General features: G+C 38.6%; 1 protein-coding gene across 5 annotated transcripts in view; it reads left to right on the top strand.

Annotated features, from left to right (window-relative positions):
• The window catches only part of HELZ (helicase with zinc finger), a 159765-nt gene that overhangs the window by 90462 nt on the left and 44306 nt on the right, over positions 1-24997 (top strand). For all 5 annotated transcript variants that reach the window (XM_019466466.2, XM_019466462.2, XM_019466464.2 and 2 more), the window contains 7 exons: positions 1234-1379; positions 2824-2971; positions 7054-7237; positions 9324-9552; positions 15732-15936; positions 22750-22801; positions 23536-23726. In XM_019466466.2, the coding sequence (XP_019322011.2) occupies positions 1234-1379; positions 2824-2971; positions 7054-7237; positions 9324-9552; positions 15732-15936; positions 22750-22801; positions 23536-23726 (1155 nt within the window). The remainder of the gene's footprint in view (positions 1-1233; positions 1380-2823; positions 2972-7053; positions 7238-9323; positions 9553-15731; positions 15937-22749; positions 22802-23535; positions 23727-24997) is intronic.

Raw genomic sequence — 24997 nt, 5'->3', positions numbered from 1 at the left:
TGCCATCCGTTACAGTTTAAGTACTTCATCCCACTGTTTTGGATCTAGAGTGGAATGGAGGAGTCTATCAGTGTTTATAATTTTCATGTTTTGAATTTAAACTTCAGATTTCTATAGGGTGAATGGAGTAGAATAGAGTAGAATAGAATAGAATAGAATTCTTTTCTTTATAAAATAAATTTTAATGATTCTTCCTACAGTTCCCCAATTTTTGTCCCTAACATTTGTTTTCATGAAGGGTTGATTTTTTTTTTTCCCGCCATCATAGGGAACAAAGTACACCTAATTCAAAATAATAGTCCCAATCTCAAAGAATGTGACTAATTTTCAATACCTATATATGAAAGAGAAGTACACTTTTTCTATTAATACCTGTTTTACAAAGTTGCAGTTTGAAGTTCTTTCTCTTCTGCCGCAGTTGAAATTGAACCAATATAGTGGTGTAGCCATGAAGACATCCAGGAAAGAGTTGACTGTGGAGGAAGAAATTGTTTTGTTTCTTTAGCAAAAGTAGTTTAATTTTGTTCTTTAGCGATCAAAGGGATGATCAAGAATGACTAACCTTATACTTTATGAGATAAAAAAATGTTATTTCACTAATTATTAAAAATCTTTTAGTCAGAGGCTGTGTATCCTTCCAGCTCACCATTTTAAATTTTTTTTTTTTTTTTTAACGTTTATTTATTTTTGAGACAGAGAGAGACAGTGCATGAACTGGGGAGGGTCAGAGAGAGAGGGAGACACAGAATCTGAAACAGGCTCCAGGCTCCGAGCTGTCAGCACAGAGCCCGATGCGGGGCTCGAACTCACGGACCGTGAGATCATGACCTGAGCCGAAGTCGGACGCTTAACCGACTGAGCCACCCAGGTGCCCCTCAGCTCACCATTTTAAATAGCTGATCAATTTTAGTGAAATAACTCATTGACTCCCTCCAGTGATGCAATGGGATGTATCCCTGAAGTTCCAGAAGTAGTAGCTGTTTATTATTATGTTGGAGGAGCCCTTTGTTGACTATAGGCTACTGTTGACAGAATGAAGTGAAAAGTTAGAAATTTTAGCCAAGTTCTGTGCAGTAGTAAAATTGTTTAGAGAAAATATTTTTGATTCTGCTTATTCCAGCATTGAGATTTAGTACATCAGAAGTTTCAGCATAATGGACTTTTTATAAGTAGGTTATACAAATACTACTTGTGTATTTAGTTAAATTTTCTCTGTATGTTTGTCTGTTACAGCTCAGTCCTTTTGTTTACAGCGAGTTTGCCAGGGAGAGAAACCTTCATGTGTCATTACTTGATCGACTCTATGAGCATTACCCTGCCGAGTTTCCCTGTAGGATCCTCCTGTGTGAGAATTACCGCTCCCATGAAGCTATCATCAAGTAGGTGTGATCTGCCCCTTCTGTGTCACCCTTCTTCTGGTGTGGTAGAGGAGAACTCAAAATGGCACCGTTACTAGGGACAGTCTATTCCCAGCACAGTTATATGGTGTCCCCAGTGTTGGAAATTATGTTAAATTTTATTTCTGTAACAGAATACCTCAAAAGTCAGCTGCAATTTTTCACAAAGTAGGGGAGTCCTGGAAACTACAACTTTATTTACTTATTTTTCTTTTCTTTTCTTTTCTTTCTTTCTTTTTTTTTAAATATGAAATTTATTGTCAAATTGGTTTCCATACAACACCCAGTGTTCATTCCAACAGGTGCCCTCCTCAATACCCATCACCCACCCTCCCCTCCTTCCCACCCCCCATCAACCCTCAGTTTGTTCTCAGTTTTTAAGAGTCTCTTATTGGAAACTACAACTTTAAATTCTACCAGTTATGATATTTTTCTGTGACTACATATGTAATACGTATGTAAAACTATGTCATGTAGTAAACAGATATATTGACATACTGATTTGCTTTTATGTCTGGTTATGTTATACAAGGAATCTGTTATAAAAAGGAAGGAAGGAAGGAAAAACCATGAAACTTAGTCATAAAGTTTTTAAAGGTTTTCTATTAAGTGTAGTATGCATCTATAAAACTAAAAATATCATAAGTGACAGCTCAGTGAACAGTCACAGACTGAACACACCCATGTAACCGGCATCCAGATCAAGAAACAGAATATCTGGAAGGCTCCTTTGTGTTCCTTTTCAGTCATTAACCCCACCCAAAACCTCGTGTTTTAAAGTTTAATAAAATCATTTTAGTCAGTGAAAACAAATTTTAGGATTCTCTGAAAACAATAAGATATAAAAGTAAATTTAGACTTGAGTATATCTTTTATCAATGTCCTAAAATGTGATTCTCTTTTTATTATTGCCAGTCATTTTCTTCAGTCAGTAATAAATCAAATACTTGCTATCTTCAGCAGGAAAAAGTATTCATTTTACATTTGAAGACTTGAGTGTCCTTCAATTCTGTGTATCGGGGTCTATGTGTCTTTGTGTTTGCATGTGTAAGTAAATGAACCATATAAATAAAAATATGTATTAACCAAGAAAATAAACTAGCTTGCAATTTCCTCATAGAGCAAGCTTTTCATCTAGTATTGAACTATTGTCATTTCTTCCTTTTCTTTCTGTATTCTGGCTTCATACCTTGCCAGATCAATTCATTTAGCAATGGTATACCAGGAGCCTACCCTGTTGTTACTGCTGTGGTTACTTTTGGAGAAAATCTTGCCCTCATAAGTGTTAAATTAATTAGGGACATAAAGCAAAATTATTAGAACTGACTGATAATTTTTTTTATGGGTGGAATTAATTTTGATGATAAATTACTATGAATGTATGTATGTATGTATTTATTTTGGTCTTTTTTTTTTTTTTTTTCAGTTACACCTCTGAGCTCTTCTATGAGGGCAAACTGATGGCCAGTGGAAAGCAACCAGCACACAAGGATTTCTACCCACTAACTTTCTTTACAGCACGAGGGGAAGATGTACAAGAAAAAAATAGCACAGCTTTTTATAATAATGCAGAGGTACCTAAGTTCTTCTGCAGACTGTTAACATTTTCTCAATTACATAGTTTGTTCTTGTTGAGTGTTTAAGATTTGGGGTTGACATCTTATTGTGTGTTATTTGCATGAAAGTAGTATGGGATGTTTATTCTTTCTGTATAACATTGATTTGTTAATGATGAACCCCCTGTGGGAAACAAAAACTGATTTACATTTTGATTACATTTGATTTACATTTCTTTTAAGATTTTATTTTTAAGTAATCTCTATACCCAATGTGGGGCTTAAACTCACAACCCAGAGATCAAGATTGAGACTCACGTACCCCACTGACTGAGCCAGCCAGGTGCCCTTTGATTTACATTTCTTATGACAAAATATATGACTTTGTTTAAAAGAAAAGCCAATATTATTTTCATATAATTATTAGTTAGCCATCTCAAATAGACTATGATTATATTTCATAGTACATACTCAGATGAGTCATCGTTATTTTTTATTTATTTTTTAATTTTAGAAAGAGGGTAAGTGCAAGCAGGGCAGAAGGGCAGAGAGAGAGAGATTGATTTTATTTTTGAGAGAGAGAGAGCACGAGCAGGGGAGGAGCAGAGAGAAAGGGAGACAGAATCCAAACAAAGCAGGCTCTGTGCTGTCAGCGCAAAGCCTGACTTGGGGCTCGATCCCACGATTCTGGGATCATGACTTGAGCTGAAGTCAAGAGTCAGATGCTCAACTGACTGAGCTATCCATTTGCTCCTCAAATGAGTTACCATTTTGGGGTGGCTCGGTGGCTCAATCAGTTAAGCGTCTGACTTAAAAAAAAATTTTTTTTTTAATGTTTATTTATTTTTGAGAGAGAGAGAGAGATAGAGAGAGATAGAGATAGAGAGAGAGAGATACAGAGCACAAGCCGGGGAAGGGCAGAGAGAGAGGGAGACACAGAATCTGAAGCAGGCTCCAGGCTCTGAGCTATTAGCGCAGAGCCTAACACGGGACTCGAACTCACGAGCCGTGAGATCATGACCTGAGCCAAAGTTGGACACCCAACGGATTGAGTCACCCAGGCACCCCAAAAGCATCTGACTCTTGATAATGGCTCAGGTTGTGATCTCGAGGTTGTGAGACTGAGCCCTGCCTCAGGCTCTGCCTTGAGCTTGGTGCTTGCTTAGGATTCTCTTTCCTCCTCTCTCTGCCCCTCCCTGACTCGTGTGCCTGCACGCAATCTCTCTTTCAAGATAAATGAATAAACTTAAAAAAAATAATAATAACAAGTCAGACTTGAATTGCAGAGTCATGTGCTCCAGGATCTCCAGGGAGATCACACAGGCCCCGATGACAGTGTTGCTAAGCTATTAGGTGCTATGTAACTTGTATGGTTCTCTTACAGTTTCTGACTTTTTAGGTGCAGAGAGAATGTGGGTAATATGGTCAGATCAGGCAGCAGACTAAAACCTGGTGAAGACTTAGGGCCAGCAGGCCAGGGACCCTTGGGTTAGGTTCTGGTTGTCACGAGGGAGTAGGGTCTTGGACTTCAGGAAACCCAGAGGAGGGCAGATGCTTATTGGTCATTAGAAGAATGGTTTCTGGTCTGTGATCTCCATTTCCCTTTCTTCTGTTGAGTCCCATGCTTTACTCATTTTATTTACACAGAAATGGGTCTTACTATGTAATAATAGTAATTCATCTTTCCTTTTAAAAATTGATCATAGGTCTATAGTTAGAAGTCAGTACAAGAAAGTCAACTGCTGTTAACTGTTCAGTATAGGCCTTCTGCAGCATGGAGCTGTGGCAAATGGGATCTGATGGTCACCAGCTCCAAAACCACCTAGAATAGCTTTTTCACACCAGGGAGCTCGATAGAGGAGATGGGAACTGCCCCTCAGCTGCTAAGACAGCCTTTTCTGTGACACGGAGCTGTGGGGGGCTGGGTGCAGTCCCTAGCTTGAATGCCCTGGCCTCCCTCTTAGTGTCTGTAGACTTTGTTGAATAAATGCTTCGCAACTAATTTCTTATAAACTCGTTAATCAGTCTCCAGAGACTATGAATGATTGTCTGCTAATTTTGACCAGCTTAACAGCTGTCTGTCTGGGATAGAAGTTTCCGCAGCTCCTCATATCACCATTCCAAGTCTGTGTTTTTTGACTGCAGTTTTATGCATCGCTTCACGGAGGGATGAAGTGGGGAAATGGTTCTGTATCGCTCAGTGGTAGGAACTCTGTGTATGTGTTTGGGGTTGGCGGTGGGTGGTAGATGTGTCTCCGCAGCTTTCATCTACCCCCGTATTTAACCAAATGGGTAAACCTAGGTTTTTCTTATTCCTTATTGCGGTAGACTCCGGCCCGCCTTTCTTATTCCTTGTAGTGAGTCTAGTCTAGGTCTTCAGTCTGGTTTACTTTTCAGAAACCTTGGACCATCTGCACATCTGAAGCACTTGCCATTAAATCGTTGTCACAATGGGAGACTCTAGTCTCAATCTCTGGCATCCATTGACTTTGTATGTGGCAGTGTGGACTGCCTCCTGGCCGATAACCCTCAAGTTCTTGAGTAAAAACTGTCAAATTTTATTTGGCATATTTAACATTGTAAATTTAAATAGATATTATTACCAAATAGTAAATAAATAGTGTATTTAAAAGGCAATTAAAAAACTTTCTTCTCTATGCCCCTAGAGTCTTGCCTGACCCTCTGTTGAGCTTACCATTTACGTACGCATGTACATGCGTGCACACGCATATATATATGGATATATATATGATATATATATATATATCCATATATATATGATATTTTTTTTAAGAGTCTGTTTTCTAAATATACAATAATCTCTTAGCAGGCAGGGAACATGTTTTATTAATCATGGTATCTCCCCCTTTGCCAAGCATTGAATGTGTTTGATCAATTTGTTGTATTAAAATACATTGAATTACGGGGCGCCTGGGTGGCTCAGTCGGTTAAGCGGCTGACTTCAGCTCAGGACACGATCTCGCGGTCCGTGAGTTCGAGCCCCGCATCAGGCTCTAGGCTGATGGCTCAGAGCCTGGAGCCTGCTTCCGATTCTGTGTCTCCCTCTCTCTCTGCCCCTCCCCCGTTCATGCTCTGTCTCTCTCTGTCTCAAAAATAAATAAAATGTTAAAAAAAAAATTAAAAAAAAAAAAATAAAATACATTGAATTACACTAAAAATCATACTAATAATCCAATAAGTAGAGTCCAGAAAATTCAGTTGAGTAAAATGTGGTGTTACTTTATTGCAAGGTTAAGGAAATGGCTTGGGCAAACTTGTACTACTGGAAGGCAATGAGTTGTCAAAGTGTCTCTTCAATCCAGATTTGTCTTAGTCCCAACTGTGGTTTGATGTTAGCTGTTGGCTGCTTTGCTTAGTCGTATCAGTGGGGGAAAGGGACAGTGCTAGGTCTTGTACTGCTGAGAATTAATGGTGGTGCTGACTCTAGGAATCTTCTGGTTGGCTGTTAATTTCACTGACCTGACCTGGAGTGAATGGACTGAGAAATACCGGGACTTGGTTCTCTGATTCCCTAGACGGGTTGCTAGTTTCATGGCCCTATCCCTGTCCTCCTGTTTACATAGGAAATAGAACCTGTCCCCATTTAAGAATGGAGGCTAAGAGCACCTGGGTGGCTCAGTTGGTTAAGCGTCCAGCTCTTGATTTCGGCTCAGGTCATGATCTCACAGTTCATAGGATTGAGCCCCGCGTTGGGCTCTGCACTGACAGTGCGGAGCCTGCTTGGGATTCTCCCTCTCCTTGTCTCTGTGCCCTCACTCTTTCTCTCTCGCCAAATAAATAAAAAATAAACCTAAAAAAAAAAAAAAAAGAATGGAGGCTGAAGGGTGAGGGCCACGTATCCATTACATTGTCTCTGATATTCATGTGTTCACTGGGTGCATTATTGTAGAATTTTACTGCTTGAAATGTACATAAAAATTTTCTTTCCGTGTTCGTATCAGGAAAGCATTACTCCTGTTTAGAGGTAGTTTTTAAATGACATTCGCTAAAATGGCATCCTTTATACACGTGTTTCAGTTACTGTATTCTTTCCTGCAAACACTTCATAGCTGTAGATGCATCTGTGTGTTTCTTTAAAGGTCTTCGAAGTGGTGGAACGTGTGGAAGAGTTGAGACGGAAGTGGCCGGTAGCATGGGGGAAGTTGGATGATGGCAGTATTGGCGTGGTGACTCCGTATGCTGATCAAGTGTTTAGGATACGTGCTGAACTTCGGAAAAAGAGATTATCTGATGTTAATGTGGAAAGGGTGCTAAATGTTCAAGGTAAGGATTAATCGAAATGAATTAAGTTATTCAGATGCTTAAATCCCAAAGTGTGTACACATTTGATTTTTAATCCCCAAGATCTCTTTTCTGGACAAGCAACTGTCTTTATTTCATACCGAGTTCTTTAATGCCAAATTTGACAGTTAAAGGTCCAGCTCATTTACATGTTTATTACATTTTCATATCCAAATAAAAGAAGTAGGAACAAATGGAATTTCCAGTGGCCATACTTGTGTGAATGCCACCCACTATATCTGTATGTGATAGTCACAGTCACAGGAGTGTATGGCACCTACCGTCTTTATACTGTAGCGGAGGACTGATTTGTTCGTAAAGATTTTTGAAAACGTGTACCCATCAAGCACATTCTGTGTAAATCCATTTTTAAAGGCACAGGCTTTTTGTTTTTTTGTGAACATTTATTTATTTTTGAGAGAAAGAGAGGATGAGCAGGAGAGGGACCGAGAGAGGGAAACACAGAATCGGAAGCCGGCCCCAGGCTCTGAACTGTCAGAACAGACCACCGTGGGGCTTGAACTCACGAGTGGTGAGATCATGACCTGAGCTGAAGTCGGATGCTTTACTGTCTGAGCCACCCGGGCGCCCCAAGGCACAGTTTGTTTTTATCCGTAGACTTTCCTAAGTGAATAGTTACCAGCAGCTCATTTAAAGTGTCTTCATGTAATCAGTTGCTGTAGGGTTTCTGCTTTGAAATATACGAAGCAGTAGTATCAGATGAGTGCTGGAAAAGGTCAGTACAATCACAGTTTTAGGTTTCATGGGAATAACAGTTTTTAGAGTATAGGGACAAAATAGCTCCACTATACCATGTATTGTCCAAATCCCACAGAATTTGGGTGTGCATTTAGAAGGAATATTACCAGTAAGCTAGGATGCACCCAGAGGAGACTTAGGATAGGTCATGGTCTAAAAACTGCCACCTAGGAGTCAGAAATGGTTGAAAGAACTAGGGTTGTTTGGCCCAGAGAAGAGAAGAGTACAGATTGGTATTAAATCTGTATTCGGAGATTTGGAGATTTGTCGCAATGAGGGAATAGATGCGTCGCTATAAGAAAGAGCATAATAAAAAATGCTGTGCAAACTAGACTCGACAGGGCTTCCTTATGGCATCAGCTGTGTCTGCCTTGGTCTGTGAGAGGCTAGATGACCCCGCTTCAAAGAACAGTCCTTGTATTGAATGGCACCTTCGATGAGATCATCACTAAGCCTGGCTCCAGCAATAATATTTTATTAAATTTCAATAAAATTTACCATTTTAACCATGTTTTATGTGTTCATTCTGAAAGTGTCTCTCCAGTTTAAAAATACATAAAATGCCACAGTTCATTGCTATTAAGTACATTCACATTGTTGTGAATGGCATCCGTGCCGTCGTCTCCAGAACTCTTCTCATCTTGTAAAACTGAAATTCTGGCCCATTTCCTTCTCCCTATTCTACCTCCCTCCTCCCTCGAGCCCCTGGCAACCATCATTCCACTTTGTCTATGAATTTGACTACACCAGGTACCTTCTATAAGTGTGGCCATATGGTATTTGGCTTTTTGTGACCGGCCTGTTTCATTTAGCGTCGTGTCTTCAGGGTTCATCCATGTTGGAGCATGTGTCAGAATTCCCGTCCTTTTTAAGGCTGAATATAATGTTTCATGGTCCGTATATACTACGTTTTGTTTATCCATTCGTCTGTCGCCGGACGCCTGAGTTGCTGCTACCTTTTGCCCCTGTGACTAATGCTGTTAGGAGATATCTCTTCGAGATCCTGCTTTCAGTTCTTTTGGGTGTATACCCAGAAGAGGAGTTGTTGGATCATATGTCAATTCTATGTTTAATTTTAATTCTGTGTTTTAATTTTATGTTTAATTTTTTTTAGGAGCTGCCGTACTGGTTTCCGTAGTGTTTTACATCCCATTTTACATTCTCACCTGCAGGACACGAGAGTTCCAATTTTTCCATGTCCTCACCGACACCTGTTATTTAGCAATAACGTTTAAAAACTAAAATGCTTTTATTATATCAGTGGCTCAAAATAACAATCTTAAGCGTCTTATTTATTTATTTTTTATAGGAAAGCAGTTCAGAGTTTTGTTTCTTAGCACAGTACGTACAAGGCATACTTGTAAACACAAACAGACACCAATTAAAAAGAAAGAGCAACTGCTGGAAGATTCCACAGAGGATTTAGATTATGGTTTTTTATCTAACTACAAGCTTCTCAATACTGCCATCACAAGAGCACAATCTCTGGTTGCTGTGGTGGGTGATCCCATCGCCCTGTGCTCTATTGGAAGATGCAGGTAATTATGTGTTCCTGATTAAGACATTAAAGGGGGAAATGTAGAGTGATTTGCATACCTATGTGTACATTTATTTATCTGACCTCTTGGCTAATTAAAATCAAGTTCAGTCTTACCTCATACCCAGTGGGAATACAAACATCTCTTGTTCTGGGTCTATTCAATGTACTCATAATTACGTATTCGTTCATTTAGTCGTCATTCGGCAGATATTTCCTGAGCGCCTAGTATGTTCTAAGCACTCTTCTAGCCACTGAGGATTCAGTGAACGAAATGAATAAAAATCTTTGCTTTTATGGGGCTTACATTTCATTAGGGAGGAGAGGAAGACTGAGAATAATGTAAGAATACCATGTCGTTTTTTACATGGTAAGTTCAGTGGAAGAAAAATAGAACGTTAAGAGAAATCAGAAGGGTGCGGTGGGCTGGGTTGTGATTGTACACAGCATGGTCAGAGCACCCCTCACTGAGAAGCTGACTTTGAAGTGAAGGAGTGAGCTCTGTGGGATATCTGGGGTGAAAATGCCCCAGGAAGAGGGAGCAGCTTGTGCAAGGGTCCTGAGATGGTTTTGTGTATGTATGTATCTTTGATGGAAACTGAATTTTATATCATTGCTACTTCATTTTTTTCCTTTCGTTATTGTGTTAGCTTTTTTTGATGATTTTCCTTCTCTACTTATTTTCTCTCGGGCCTTCTAAGTGTTCTTTGTGTCTGGTTAATCCAGGGGATCTTAAAATTAGAGGGGTTAGGAGTGGTTATAACTTGTTTCTAGATAGTGTTGCTAGTAGTCCTTAGCTTATAGTCATAAGGAACTATTTCTACTAAAACTAAAAGTTATATACCAGTTAATAGGAATTTTAACTGTTTGAAGCTGGTAATAGAAGACTTTTGTCATTGTAGTATTGAAAATTATGTTACTATTAACAAACAGTTGAACAGAAATTAATATATACTTTATGAAAAAGAAATACACTAGGGATTATTTAAAGTTGTGTAAGTACTCTAGGATCTGTCACAGTGAGTTCAGACAACAGAGATATAGGCAGTGCTGATTATGCCCTGGGTCATTATTTCTCTTTGATACGTTAGAATTAAAGTAGACAGAGCTGTTAGGCAGTGGCCTTTTTAAACCAACTTTTCTATTGCGATATAGACATGGCAGCATTTTATTGTCTGTTTTCCTGTTTCAGCAAACAGGAAAGAACAAAAAGGATTCTCTATAGGAAGGGAGACCATTGGGACCTTTAATCATGATCATAATCATGATCATAATCATAATCATAATCATCATGTGCATGTATTCAAGTTTAAGACTTCCAAAGAAGTTAATATACTTTATAGGGGAAAGCTATTAACAAAGGAATCGAGTAGTTTTAATTTATGGTTAGGTTATAAAGAATAACCTTTTATTTTACAAAAAGGCACAAAACTTGAATGGTCCATGACTTACTTATGCATAGCTAAACAGTCCTGTTGTAAAGTATCTTTAATTTCATATTTAAAAATTTGATTGACATCCATTTTTAACCACTAAAAAGCTGGAGAAGGGAATATATGAATTCCAGGTTACAAGTGAATAAACTGGGTATAATAATTTGACTTCTTTCCTGAGAATTTTAGTTACTTTATAATTTGTTGAAAGCATATTTGGCTAGAATATTAGTCTGATATTTTACCATTTTTGTTTATATTTATCATTTGAAAAATGTGAAAAAATCACATACAGTTTGATTGGAATTTAATAGATTAAAACACATAAAATAAGGTAACATGTATTTAAGAAAACACTGTGTTGGGGGAATAAATAGGTATAAAAATAGTCTTGAGCCAAACTTGTTTTGGGCTGTCTTTATAAATACCTCCAAACCTTTACCAGTGTGAGTGTTATTTTTTTAAAGCCATTATCCATTTCTGTAGAGTTGTATTATGCTGTGAATTGCATGACATCAGCATTTTTCACCCCTTCTCTGACATAAATTGTTATTTTCTCAGAGCAGATAGGTAAATAATTCTTTCTGAGGCCAAGCTGTCAGAATAATCTAGGGCTAGATGGTTTTTAACTTGAAGCCAGGCCTTCTGGTTGCTTATTTCTTACTACTCAACTGGAGCGTATTAAGGACTGTAAATTCTTTGTAAGCTAGGCAAAATATTTTCAGAGAGGTTAAGTATATTGTTTAGGGAGACAAAAATCATGTGACTTAATTTGGACTGCTGATTATCTGTGTTATTTGGACAGTTTAATCACGGTTCTAGTCCAAGAGCTAATAGTTGAAGTGTATGGGTATTTGAGCTTTAATCTTTCTAATTTCATTAGAAATTAATTTAATCTCACAAGTAAACTTGGAGGACATAGATGATTCTTAGGTTCTATGACCACAGAGGAGTGAATTCTTTGTAGTTTATGTTAATCAGGACTTCCTTCCCCCACCCCGTCCCACTCAGTATTTGTGAAAAACTAATGATATTTCCAAATATTGATTAAGCTTCCAAGGAATGATTATTGCGTGTAGTATACGAGTTTAGAAGGCAACCATTATATAATCTTTTTTGTTGCATTTTTATTTTTGTTTAATTATTAACACATTTTTTTAATGTTTATTTTTGAGAGAGAGAGAGAGCACGAGCAGGGGAGAGACAGGGAGAGAGAATTCAAAGCAGGCTCCGCACTGTCAGCACAAAGCCCGATTTGGGGCTTGAACCCACGAACCATGAGATCATGACCTGAGTTGAAATCTGAGGCTCAACCGACTGAGCCACCCCAGTGCCCTTTTTGTTGTATTTTTAAATAGAGTTTCTCTATTAACCTGAGATGAAGGTGGTGAACTACCCTTTCCCCAACTCGCCAAACCAATGAGCATTAATATAGTAGCTGCTGTTTATTGCCAGCTTTCTCTTGCCAGGTGCTAGGTTAAGTGCTTTGCACACTTAGCCTTGTTCAGTCATCCCAGCAACCCTGCGATGTGGGAATTTTATTTGCATTTTAAATGGGCTGCCTGATTCAGAGTTTAAATTACTGCCCAAGGTCGTATAGCTGTTAAATGGTTCACTCAAACAGATGTCGCATTGACTTCAAAACCCAAGCTCTTCTTGGTGGGTTACCCTGCCTTTCCCAGAAAGTGATGAATATGCTTGTATAAATCTACACTGAGTGGGAAGAGCCAGAGAAGATTTGTGCATTTCTCCAAACCGTGGTGTTCAGAGAAGGTCTTCCTTTGAACCAAATTACTTCGTTAACAAATTCCATTTACTCAGTGAGATGGAAACATATTTCATATGTATGTACACGTGCATGTACACATACTGTATAACCTGAGGATATCAAGTGGTTTTTCAGTGTTTTTTTTTTTATCAGTGATCCTAGAAGCAAAGTTAGCATAAAAACAAAACCATACTTTGTTCATGCAGTGATTAAAGTAAGGTTATGTTCTTTGAAATACTTGTAATTATATTACAATGTAGAGACATACTTGGGTTTTCTAACCCGAATTGTTAATAATATGTGAAAATTTTAGGGAGGCGCCTAAGAATCAGTGGGATCTGTAAATAACAAGAGCCTCTATCTTCATTCTGAGAGTAGTTGGAAGTTCTCAGGTGATCTTTCACTTAGGTGTTCATACATCCATACTTCGTATTTTACTAAAGTATTGGGAGTTCAAGGGCTGTGTCAATAGTCTTTGAAAGAGCCTTCATGAAGACGGGAAAGGAAACTTTTTAACTTTAAGAGTTTTTGAAGGAAGAAATACTCTCAAAGTTTAAAAGTGAGAAAGTGAAGGAAGTATAAATTCTATTGGTGCCCTGTTTTACACATGAGGAATCTGAGCTACAAAGAGATTAAGTTATTTGATTGCCTGACTTTACACAGCTACTGAATGACAGAGCCGTGACTGAAACCCCAGCTGTCTAGCTCTGGAATCCATGCGCTTGACCACTTTGCCATGTCAGTCAAAGGATGAGTGAGATTTAAAATGGAGATTTCAGGCTGCTTTTGGAGCTGCTTTGACTTGATTAGCTTATTGTAAGTGTTTAGGATTCTGAAATGGTATCCTTTAGCTCTCAGACTGTTTCTTTGAGATCTCTGGGATCTTGTAGGCAAAGACTCACCGAGCTACTAGTTTCTTGTGAACTGTGGGGTTATTTGAAGGTTCTGCTCAACTCAGTGTTAATTCAGCTCCTGTTCAGTGCAGTTGAGGTCAGTGACAGTGGTCAAGGAACAGGGTATGGAGTTTAAAAAGGAGCTGAAACACAGAGCGAGTTCTAGCATCTTGGGTACATAAGCTGGAAATGGCGATTGTTATAAAAAATTGGTATTAAAAACTGAGAGCAAAAGCCAATCCATTCACTCCTTGTTTTGCTCTGTCTTGAATTGCAACCCAAAACGAAATGCCATTTTATGAAACGGATACTTTATCAATTAGATCAGAGAAACTTCTTTTGAATGTAGCATGTAGAATCATGTTGAAAGTATTCATAGAGTTGAATATTGTGGCTTTTTAAATCGAAAGGGTGGGAAAGTTTATGGATTTTAGCTCCTGGGATTTTAGGTCCTGAGTGCTATATTAAAGATCCTTCCTTAGTTATTAGACTGTGAGAAAAAAGCCTTATGATTCCTTCTGAAGTGTTCTTAGGAATAAAAATAAAGGGTAGCTTTTGGTTTGCATTTCTTAGCAACACATACTTCCTGCCAATGAATGACTGTCTTTTAACCTTTATGTCTTACAGTCAAAAATACATACTTCATATTTTGTGGTACTTGTAGTTTTTTTGTTGTTGGCATGTAGGCCTGAAATTTTTCTGGACCCATTTCTTTTTTTTTTTTTCAACGTTTTTTTTTTTTTTTTTTTTTTTTATTATTTATTTTTGGGACAGAGAGAGACAGAGCATGAACGGGGGAGGGGCAGAGAGAGAGGGAGACACAGAATCGGAAACAGGCTCCAGGCTCTGAGCCATCAGCCCAGAGCCTGACGCGGGGCTCGAACTCACGGACCGCGAGATCGTGACCTGGCTGAAGTCGGACGCTTAACCGACTGCGCCACCCAGGCGCCCCCTGGACCCATTTCTTACACTTACCTTTAAAAAAGTAGAAAGGACATATGTAAGAGAAACATAGTCCAGAATTAAACTCTGCAAAGTTTTGTGAATATATTAATAACCCAATTCCCGTTCACATACTGACTTTTATCATATAAGCCTTTTCATCTGTGCTGCTTGAAGCCATCGTGATTACTTCTGTCCACAAGGATACCAACTTGGGAAGAAACCATATCATATATCTTTCATAGCATAATAACACATTATTTGAACCTCATATTAAAGATAGGTATGCATATTTATAGTCATTTAAAATTTAAAAATTATGTTGTCTTTTGTAATATGTATTTATTATTTTTAATATTCAGAGATCAGATTGCAAACCTGTAGGAAAATAGTTATACAGTTGCAACAAGTTTTGAATGTATTTTTCTCCTTTAGTATTTATTAATGTGATTCGGAAATGAATAATCAATATTAAAATTAGCATTCCAACTTCCTGTATTTTTCATACTTGATTTAACTCTCGTAGTCAATGTTGTAAGTTGTACTTGTGACAAGCATCCGTTGAGTAAGAGAAAAATATAGGAATAGCTAGTTATTTCTTAAGAATCTTCATGAGGAATATCTACTTTGTGGCTCAGGTTTATGTCCTGAGTTGGCTTTTCTTAGTCATCCAACACCAGGCTACTTTGTCCACATAATTCGAATTAGTCTAATTTATGTATGTGTCTGAATTTGTGTATGTATATAATGTATGACTATGTCTAGAAGTAAAATCTGCTCATCTGTAAAATGAGCTGGCATCAGTTTTGAAATCCCTAGTTATTATGTGGATAACAAGACTGTCATTTTGGATTAGTGTGGATAATTGGGCATTGACCACATTACTTGCATTGATCGGCCAAAATTAATTGGGAGCGTAATTTGTATTTTCCACGATATTAGACATGACTGTAGTTTTGCAATCAAACTTCTGGAGTCTTGTGATCTGGTGGAAAGATTATACCTGAATCATAGCCAGATGAACGTTGGATCTGAGGATTTGGGGTGGGAAGAGGGAATTTGAAGCTCTCTTTAGTTGCTTATGTTCATTTCTGTGATCTCATCCACTGAAATTGTAAAATGATCTTGTAAATCTTTTCTGTAGGAAATTTTGGGAGCGGTTTATTGCCCTGTGTCATGAAAATAATAGCCTACACGGAATCACTTTTGAACAGATCAAAGCTCAGCTAGAGGCTTTAGAACTAAAGAAGACATATGTGTTGAATCCACTGGCACCTGAATTTATCCCCCGGGCTCTAAGACTGCAGCATTCAGGAAATACCAACAAACTGCAGCAGTCACCCCCCAAGGTAAAGCCTGTTAATGGACTTGAAGAGGTTAAAGGGAGAGAACAGCACAGAAGGGTAAAGGTTTGTTGGGCTGCAAGTTACTTCAAGTATTGGAAACGAAGGTTATATTCGGTAGCAAGTAGTTTCTGCAAGGAACTTGTCTAGTTTGGACACGTAAGTGAACATGTGGCAGTTAGCCGTGCTTAATGTCACAGTGCTTCTCAAAAAGTTTTCAAGAACTTCATTGCTTCTGGAGTCCTGTGCATAATACAGCCTCCCGGTCCTCCCTGCTGATAGGCTGATTTTAGTAAGATGTGAATAAAACAAAGCAGTTTAAAGGACTATCTCGCTCATTAAAAGCATGCCCTTAGGGCATATTATTTATGAGGAATAATATTATATAACATTGTTTGTAGAAAGCAAATAGTTCTAATCCTCTGTTGGTGACCAGTTCAAGTGGTATTTGACACAGTGAGAAGATTTGGTTGGCTTCTTGAAGATTACTTTAACTGATCTGCTGACCCGTATTGTTGTGTAAGAAGTAGTCCATCAGAGGGAATGGAGGTGGGTCAGCCAGGGCCATTTCTACTTTTGAACCATAGCTATTTTGGGCAGAGACAGCTGGTTTATTTGCTACAGTGCCTGAAAAAAAATGCTTGCACTTACCATAGAAAAGAAAGTTATGAGAATGGCACGTTTAGTATTTGTTCTGTTGTTTTGCTATATTTACAGTCATCGGCATGGTATTAAATTTATTGACATGAATTAAAAGAACATGTCAGTTTGGGGCTTCATTTTAAAAGCGTAAAACCTTGGGGCGCCTGGGTGGCTCAGTCATTTAAGCGTCTGACTCTTGATTTCGGCTCAGGTCATGATTTCACGGCTTGTGAGTTTTAGCACAGAAACTGCTTGGGATTCTCTCTCTCCTCTCTCTGCCCCTCCTCCTGCTCCCACTCACATGTGTGCTCTCTCTCAAATAAATAAACTTAAAAAAAATTAAAAAGTAAATCCTAATGTAAACAGTAATTAAGTAAACAATAGTTAATGTTTTAATATCTTGAAACTCTCTTGGTTAAGTAGGTATTAAGCTGAGAAGAGAACTTCTGTGTTACTATACTTTGAAAACTGACCTATGGTGCAATAATGCTTTAGCGATTTGGGATTTCCAGGGGATTAAGCATTTCGCATAAATGAATCTTCTAGGTTTCTAAAGCTTAAACTATAATAAATTAATAATCAACTTATTTATCAAATAGTTAAGTTTCTTCTGCGTGCCAGCTGGTATGTTCAGTACTGGAGAAGCATAGATAAGCACATAAGCCCCCGAGTCCTCTTGGAGAAGATGTTGGAGGGTAGTGGTCAGAGGAGAGAGGTGGATTCAAGGCATTTTCCACCACAGAGATCTTGTTTTTAGGAATCCACCGAGTGGATGGGGGTAGTGCTCCACTGGGGAGACCTTTCAAGAACTAGAATATAAGCTCCATTACGGCAGAGATTTTTGCCTGTATTATTTACTGCTCTAGCCTCTGTGCCTGCAACAACATCTGGCTCCTCATAGGTGGCTTATAAGTATTTTTTGGATGAATTAATAAAGCTTAAGAAAAAGCTGATAGAAAAGACCAGAGGTATGAGAGAACAGGTTCTATAGGGACCAGCAAGGAGTATAGGGTGTGTGGGGAGTAGGGAACCCAGGTCGAAACTTTTACATTTTACTGTTTGTTTTTTTTTTATCTTTTTCTTTTTAATTAAAACATTGCAAAATCATTATACCCTTTGCACATTCCTAACTACAGTAGAGTAAACTCTTCTTACTGACTTGGGAATGTAGGAATCAACTTATGTACGGCAGGTGCAGCTAAATTGAAGCCATGGAACCGCATGTGTATGGACCCTAAGCAAGACCCTGCAGTTTGCTTTTTGTTTTCGTTTGAAAGGTGAAGAAAATATGTTTATTCCACTTGCTCTTCTAAAACCATAAACTCCCTGAAGACAAAAATCCTGTTCTATATACTTTTTATGGCCCCTAGTGCCTACCCCACTCTTTGCATATAGTGGGTGCTCAGTAAGTATCTGAGAAATCAATCATGGTTATGATGCATCCAGTAGAGTGTAACATGGCTTTTTTCTTATAATTGAGAGGATTGTGTAATTAAAGGCCAAAGCAGCCATCTTCCTGGTGTTTCTCTTTCTTTCTTTCTTTCTTTCTTTCTTTCTTTCTTTCTTTCTTTCTTTCTTTCTTTCTTTCTTTCTCTTAAATGTTTATTTACTTATTTTGAGAGAGGGGGAGATCTTGAGCGGGGGAGATACAGAGAGAGAGGGAGAGAGAATCGGGGCAGGGCTCAACGCAGGGCTCCATCCCATGAACCGAGAGATCATGACCTTAGCTGAAACCAAGAGTCGGATGCTCAACCGACTGAGCCACGCAGGTGCCCCAGTTAGCAACTTAATCTTAATCATGTCTCATCTACAGACCACCCCTGCCCCCTGCCAGATATGCACACTGAAAAATTTTGAAACAAATCCCAGATATTTTATATCATGTGCTGGAGCCTTTGGATGAAGTGGGGTTTATTGCCAGAAAAGAATACTATTTCTGAAAATGTGATACTGAACCATACAATTTCTCCTAGAGTTTTCCTTACTGTTTAACTTGTAACACAATTCTGTGCATAAGAAATATTAAAAATTAGTATTGTTAATGTTAGACTACAATTTAAACCCCAATGAGATTTCTTGTGGATAAAAGCATCAGAAGACTGGACGACAGTTAAAAGTACTTTATGACCTGCTTGCTCAGGGCTGTGTTTGGCAACAAAACACCCTGTGCCGTTTAGCAGTCATATAACTTTATTCTCTGAACAGGTCACTTCTGTGATGGTGTTAGCGAAGGTACAGAACGTTAGGGGGTCCAGGAGCTGGTGGTCCTGGTTGGCCCGCCATTGCCTCATTTTCTGCAAGCATCATTTATAGCAAAGGGCCTGTTTTGTGGGCACCTGCAGGATTAGCATGTAGAAAAGCCGTTGGCCTGTCTTCATTCTGCTTCCTCCCAGGGCATTTGCTGGGAGCAACATTTGGAAGCTTTGCTAACGTGGAACAAACGCATTTACACAAATTGCGCACTATAGAGACTGGTCAGAGGATAGATAATATTCAGAAGTGGATTCTCTGGAAAGACTGTAGTATTATCTTGTAGCATTTAGTTTGTGAGTTGTCTTCATCATCTGTCTCCTGCTGCTTGTGTTGTGTCTTACTGTCCAGACATCCGAAAACGTGTCCGTCTTTGTCCTTTGGTAGCCTCAGTGCCCAGCTAGGGGTGGACAGGTGTTGGGCCTCGTTAACATTTGTTGAATGAGTAAATGGAAAACAAAGAATGAGTGAAAAAATAAATATTTGAAGAAACAAATAGTGGAGTAAGAAAAATAGTCCTTACAAAATATGTGATATGGGGCACCTGTTTGGCTCAGTTGGTTCAATGTCTCACTCTTGGTTTTGGCTCAGGTCATGATCCCAGGGTCGTAGGATTGCGCCCCACATGAGACTCTGCACTGAGCATGAATGAAACCCACCTAAGATTCTCTCTGTCTCCCTCTGCCCCTTTCCCCCGCTTGCGTGTGCTTTCACTCACTTGCTCTCTCTCCCCCCCCGCCTTCACCCTTTCACTCTGTCTCTCAAATTAAAAAAGAAAGGTGTTATGAACTATATTTGCTTATAAAAATACCTTTGGTATTCTACCAAAGGTGTACATCCTTTCTGAGATTTATTAGCAAACTTTGGGATTTGTCACTATGGAATGACTTTTATGCATAGCTTTAGCTTACGGCTACGTTATTATTTTGTTTATAAGCTACCAAACGCTGTATGATTTTGTATGGACCAAGTACACTCACTGCTCCACAGCTGCATGCTAAGTGCAAGCATCCTGGAAAGGTGTTTCCTATATTGAACTGTACAGCGTGCTGAATTACGCTTATAGAAGTGCCATATTTTCGCATGATAGGTCCCAAGTTGCTTTTCGGTTGAGCATATCCCACAACCCAGAGGGTTGATGTCATTGTCTGGCATGCTTCCAGCTTTACAGTATTGGATTACCCTAGACTGTGTTTACTCTTTGGATTGGTTTCCTATTGTTGCTGCAATAAGTTGGGACAAACATAGTGACTTAAACAACACAAATTTATTATCTCATGTTTCTTTGGGCCAGACGTCCAGGTTGCCTTGGTTGGTTTGTCAGCTTTGGGTTTCACAAGGCCTGAATCAGGGTGTTGGCTGACTGGCCTCCTCTCTGGAGGCTTGGGAGGAATCTGCTTTTGAGTTCGTGCAGAATCCAGTTTCCTGTGGTCGCAGGATCGACGTCCTTGTTTCCTTGACTGCTGTCAGCGGGTAGCGTTCTTAGCTTCTGGAGGCTTCTCTTCCATTCTTGCATTTGACCTTTATGTCTCAGAACCACCAACAGTACAGTGAATCCTTCTCCCCCATGGAGTGTCTGACTTCCTCTTTTGCCACATCTGTTTGACTCCAGCTGGGGTAACTTTTCTGCTTTTAGGGCTCATGTGATTAGAGTGGGTCACCCAGATAATCCAGGATAATCTCTTTATTTTAAACACAACTTTGATTATATCTTGCAGAGTCCCTTTTGCCACATAACATGACATAGTCACAGATTCCAGGGATCAGGGTGTGGACATCTTTCAGGGGCTGTTCTTCGTACCATAGTCTGACCACATCACTGTTATTCTCCTCATTCTGCACGATTGCCTCTGGTTGACGGCTCGTTAGAGGCTAAGAAATCTAAAGAGTTTGCTGCCCTCTTGGAACGCTCTTATCTTCTGTCCGTGTCACTGGCTCTCCTTTCTTCCGTCAGTGTATGTGTCCCGGCCGCTCTGGTCACTTCTGATTACTTCTGCTTCTCATCTTCTCACCCACTTCTGGCGTCTCTGCCCTCTACCATTGTCACCGTTTCACTCTTTCTTCTTGTGCCCTGCTTTCCTTACCACTTCTCTGTTCCTCAGAAGTTTGTTTTTTATAGCTAGTGCCAATCACTGGGAACAGTCTCTTCTGGTTAATGGACCAACTGCGATTCATTTTTGGCTATTTTTTCTGACTTTTTAAGAGTTGGAGCTTCGTTGCCCTTGCCTGCTCACGGCTAACCTAACTGACCACATGCCTTTGATGTTTAGCGCCGACCTGAGTGTGTGACCTTGCTGACAGGGACGTAAATGAAGCATCACCGTACTTTCGGTTTGGTCAAGAATAAATCTTTCTTTCTGCTGTAGATATCATTCCCTCCCCCCCCTTTAATTTTCAGATATTATGTACAAACAACAGATTTGTGTGTGTCTAAGGGTAAGTTGTGTAATGTGCTACTTGTATTGTATCATGGCTTTGTGTTAACATTTAGCCAATAGAAAGAGAGAGACATTTTTTGAAGTCCAGAAATTCAGAACCATTGTCTCTTAAAATATTGTTTCAGTGCTAAAGTCATCCCATTTAATGGTATATGAATCTGGCATTGTTTATTTAATAACTTCATTTGATGAACATTGAGGTTGTTAACACTTAACACATGTATAAACAATGCTGTGATGAACATCTGTGCCCAAGTCCATCCTTAGTTCATTTCGATTAATTCCTGGAAGTGTAATTATTGGGTTAAAGTGTACGTACATTTTTGATGCTTTCGATAGTATTGCCAAATTGCTTTCTAGAAAGTGCGTACGTTTTTCTTTTTTTAGAGACAGGCTTTTTTAAACAAATGTTTATTTATTTATTTTGAGAGAAAGGGCACTAGTAGGGAAGGAGCTGAGAGAGATACAGAGAGAATCCCAAGCAGGCCCCGCACTGTCGGCACAGAGCAGACTCAGGGCTCTATTGCACAGACTGCAAGATCGTGACCTGAGCCAAAGCCAAGAGTTGGATGCTTAACCGACGGAGTCACCCAGGCTTCCCAATTTGTACGTTTTCTGAAGCAGATTATGACAGTCAGTGTCTTTTCTTGTTCCTCCAGTAAATTTTACATGTTAAGATGCCCAAAATAACATAAATCTCAAACCATATTTACATCCATATTATTGTTTTAAAGTCCTCGTCCTCAGGAATTGCAATTCCATCAAGACTGATGTTTTTCCCTTGAAAAACAACTTTTCATTTTGTCATTTAATTAATAGAAAATGTGTAGAGAAGCTGCAAAGGAATAGAATTTAGGGTCCAGTCACATTGATTATGTGGTTTTTTTGATCATTTATTTATATTTTAAAATGTTTGTTTATTTTGAGAGAGAGAGAGTGTACACGTGAGAGTGAGAGTGTGACAGCACGAGCAGGGGAGGAACAGAGGGGGGAAGAGGGGAGGGAGAGGGAGAGGGAGAGAGGGAGAGGGAGAGGGAGAGGGAGGGAGGGAGGGAGGGAGGGAGAGAGAGAGAGAGAGAGAGAGAGAGAGAGAGAGAGAGAGAGAATGAGAATCCCAAGCAGGCTCCACACTGTTAGTGTAGAGCCCAGTGTGGGGCTCGATCCCATGAACTGTGAGACCATGACCTGAGCCAAAATCCAGTCAGATGCTTAACCGACTGAGCCACCTAGGCTCCCCTAAAAAATCACTTAAACAAAGAATTTTACATACTCTTAATTTGAGGCTGAGAAAAATGGAGGCCTAGCACCGTGACTTAATATTTAAAAAGAAAGTTGGCTCAAAGCAGTCTAATGGTTATTAATTACACACTTGCAGTCTTTAAATTGTAATTGTTGCTGAATATATTTAATTTGCATAGGATTAGGGAAGTAATGTTTTCCTAATATTAAATGTATTTATAGTATTATACGTTTGTTTTTTTCTATAAAGGGGAAAAGCCTCCATCATACCCAGAATGATCATTTCCAGAATGATGGAATTGGTAAGTGGAAAATCAGCCCTGTGGTAACTTGCTTTTATGGTATAAGAGGTTTACTCTAAATTTCATCACTAGAAGATGGGGAGAGGGATACACACACACTTTGGAACTCACTTAACCTCTTTTATTCAGCACATCTGGTCTTGTGAATGCTTTGTTACGACATTTCTGAAAACAGATGGTTTTGTAGGTACCAAGGTTTATGTATTTATAAGTTATGAAGAAAACCATTTAAGCATATGCCACAGAAGTTTTGGGAACATATTTATGTCCTACAAATATTGGATCACTGAAATGTCAACATAAAGTTTACTTCAATGATTTAAAATGCAGAATTATGCTTTTAAAATATTAATTGTTTAACCTTCATTTTGTCTGTGACTATATTGCAAGCCAAAACTTTATTGTGAAAAAATATTGTGTATATTTTCCTAGTCTCAGAAGAATGTTTATTGAGTGTGTATGAATTTCTCTCTCGAAAGACACACCTTTACCTCCTTGGAAGACATTTAAAATTATACTAGTTTACAGAGAGAATACTTTGTATAACTCAAAATAATTTTAGGGAACGTTGTAAGATGGTTGTGGTTTTTTAATATGCTTTACTCTTCCACACTGATAATTCTTATCTTATGGCAAACCTGGGAAATGTGTTTTGCTGTGGTGATTTAAATCTTTTTTGTCCAGGGGAATGTGTACAGTTACTAAGTTGAGTCCTTTCTCTGTTTATTTTTCAGTTCAGCCCAATCCTTCTGTACTTATTGGCAATCCTATTAGAGCATATACACCTCCACCCCCCCTTGGACCTCACCCAAATTTGGGGAAATCTCCAAGCCCTGTTCAAAGAATAGATCCTCACACTGGGACAAGTATTCTTTATGTACCTGCTGTCTATGGAGGGAATGTAGTTATGTCGGTGCCTTTACCTGTAAGTGGACATTTGAAATACCGTTTATTGAATAAAATAAAATAGGCTTCACTAAATTAGTAACTATCCCAAATAGTGTTGTTGTTGTTGTTGTTGTTTTACTTTTCAATGCCTGTACGCTTCTTTTAAAGCAGCTCTTTCTTTAACCTTCAAAATGTGAAATGACCAGAGAAATATGAATTGTTGTTTATTGTCAGTTGTTATGAAGAAATTTGTATATTGGATGTTTTGATTGAGAAGACTTTGTATTCCCTTAAAAACATTTTTGCTGGGGAAAACTGGCCTGAACATTAAACAGAGCTAGTAAATTGGTCTCTTGTTTTGTAAAGTGATACTTTTATTTTATCTGTTACTTTTTTATTCTTACACAATTCGCTAACCCTTCCTAGGAAATACAGTTTTTTGGAGGAGGCAAAGAAGCTTGGATTAGTCTAGCTCTCTGGATATGAATTTATCTGAGAAATTTCAATCCTTTCATAATCTTACTGGCACTTAAAAACATAATTAAATGTTTTCTGAGACTATAGATATTTAGAGGGTTTCCATCTTGTGTAAAACCCACTTTTGTTCCTTTAAGATTTTTTACTATTTTGGTAAAAAAAAAAAAAATTTTTTTTTTTTTTTTTTACTAATATTTCCAAATTCGGAAATTTTATCCCAGAAAATATTTCTTGCATTTAAGGCAAATATTATAATTTCAGGCAGAGGTGATTATTGCCAGGGGTTTTGGCACCTCCACACCCCAAAATGGAAAAATGCCCAGCTGTACTCCTTGCTCAGCCATATTGCTCATGAGAGTTTACAATTACAACAGCCAATAGCTGTTGGTAAGAAATACGTGATTCATGCCCACTCCCCAAAAGACTTTCAATTTTAGCTGCCTTATTTCTTCCCAGACAGCCTGGCAACACCATACATCATTTTCTTTAAATAGTAAGTCCCTTAGGATTTATATTTCATTTTACTAGGTCAGAGAGGCTTTTATTATATAAGATTTTTAAGAGTCTGCATTTAACAGTTATACTATAATAAGATAATAGGGGCAGTAGCCCAGATGTCATAGTATTTATCCTTTTATGTCAGTATGCAGAGATTATGTATTTAGATATACCTAAAGAAATATTTTGTTTCTGTGGTTTAAGGGAAGAGTTGAATTAATCAAAAGAGTTAATTTAAACTAATGACCTATCTGAATTTTGCCTACAATCAATGAACATTGATTTGGTTATTCATGTAAATTTGGAGTGTGTGTATTTCTTTCTTTTTTTTTT

This window comes from Panthera pardus, unplaced genomic scaffold (genome assembly GCF_024362965.1).
Source record: "Panthera pardus isolate Hobbes unplaced genomic scaffold, ASM2436296v1 HiC_scaffold_3, whole genome shotgun sequence".
Classification (NCBI taxonomy): domain Eukaryota; kingdom Metazoa; phylum Chordata; class Mammalia; order Carnivora; family Felidae; genus Panthera; species Panthera pardus.
The sequence above is the reverse complement of the archived record's forward strand: the minus strand, read 5'-3'. Positions and strand labels throughout refer to the sequence as shown.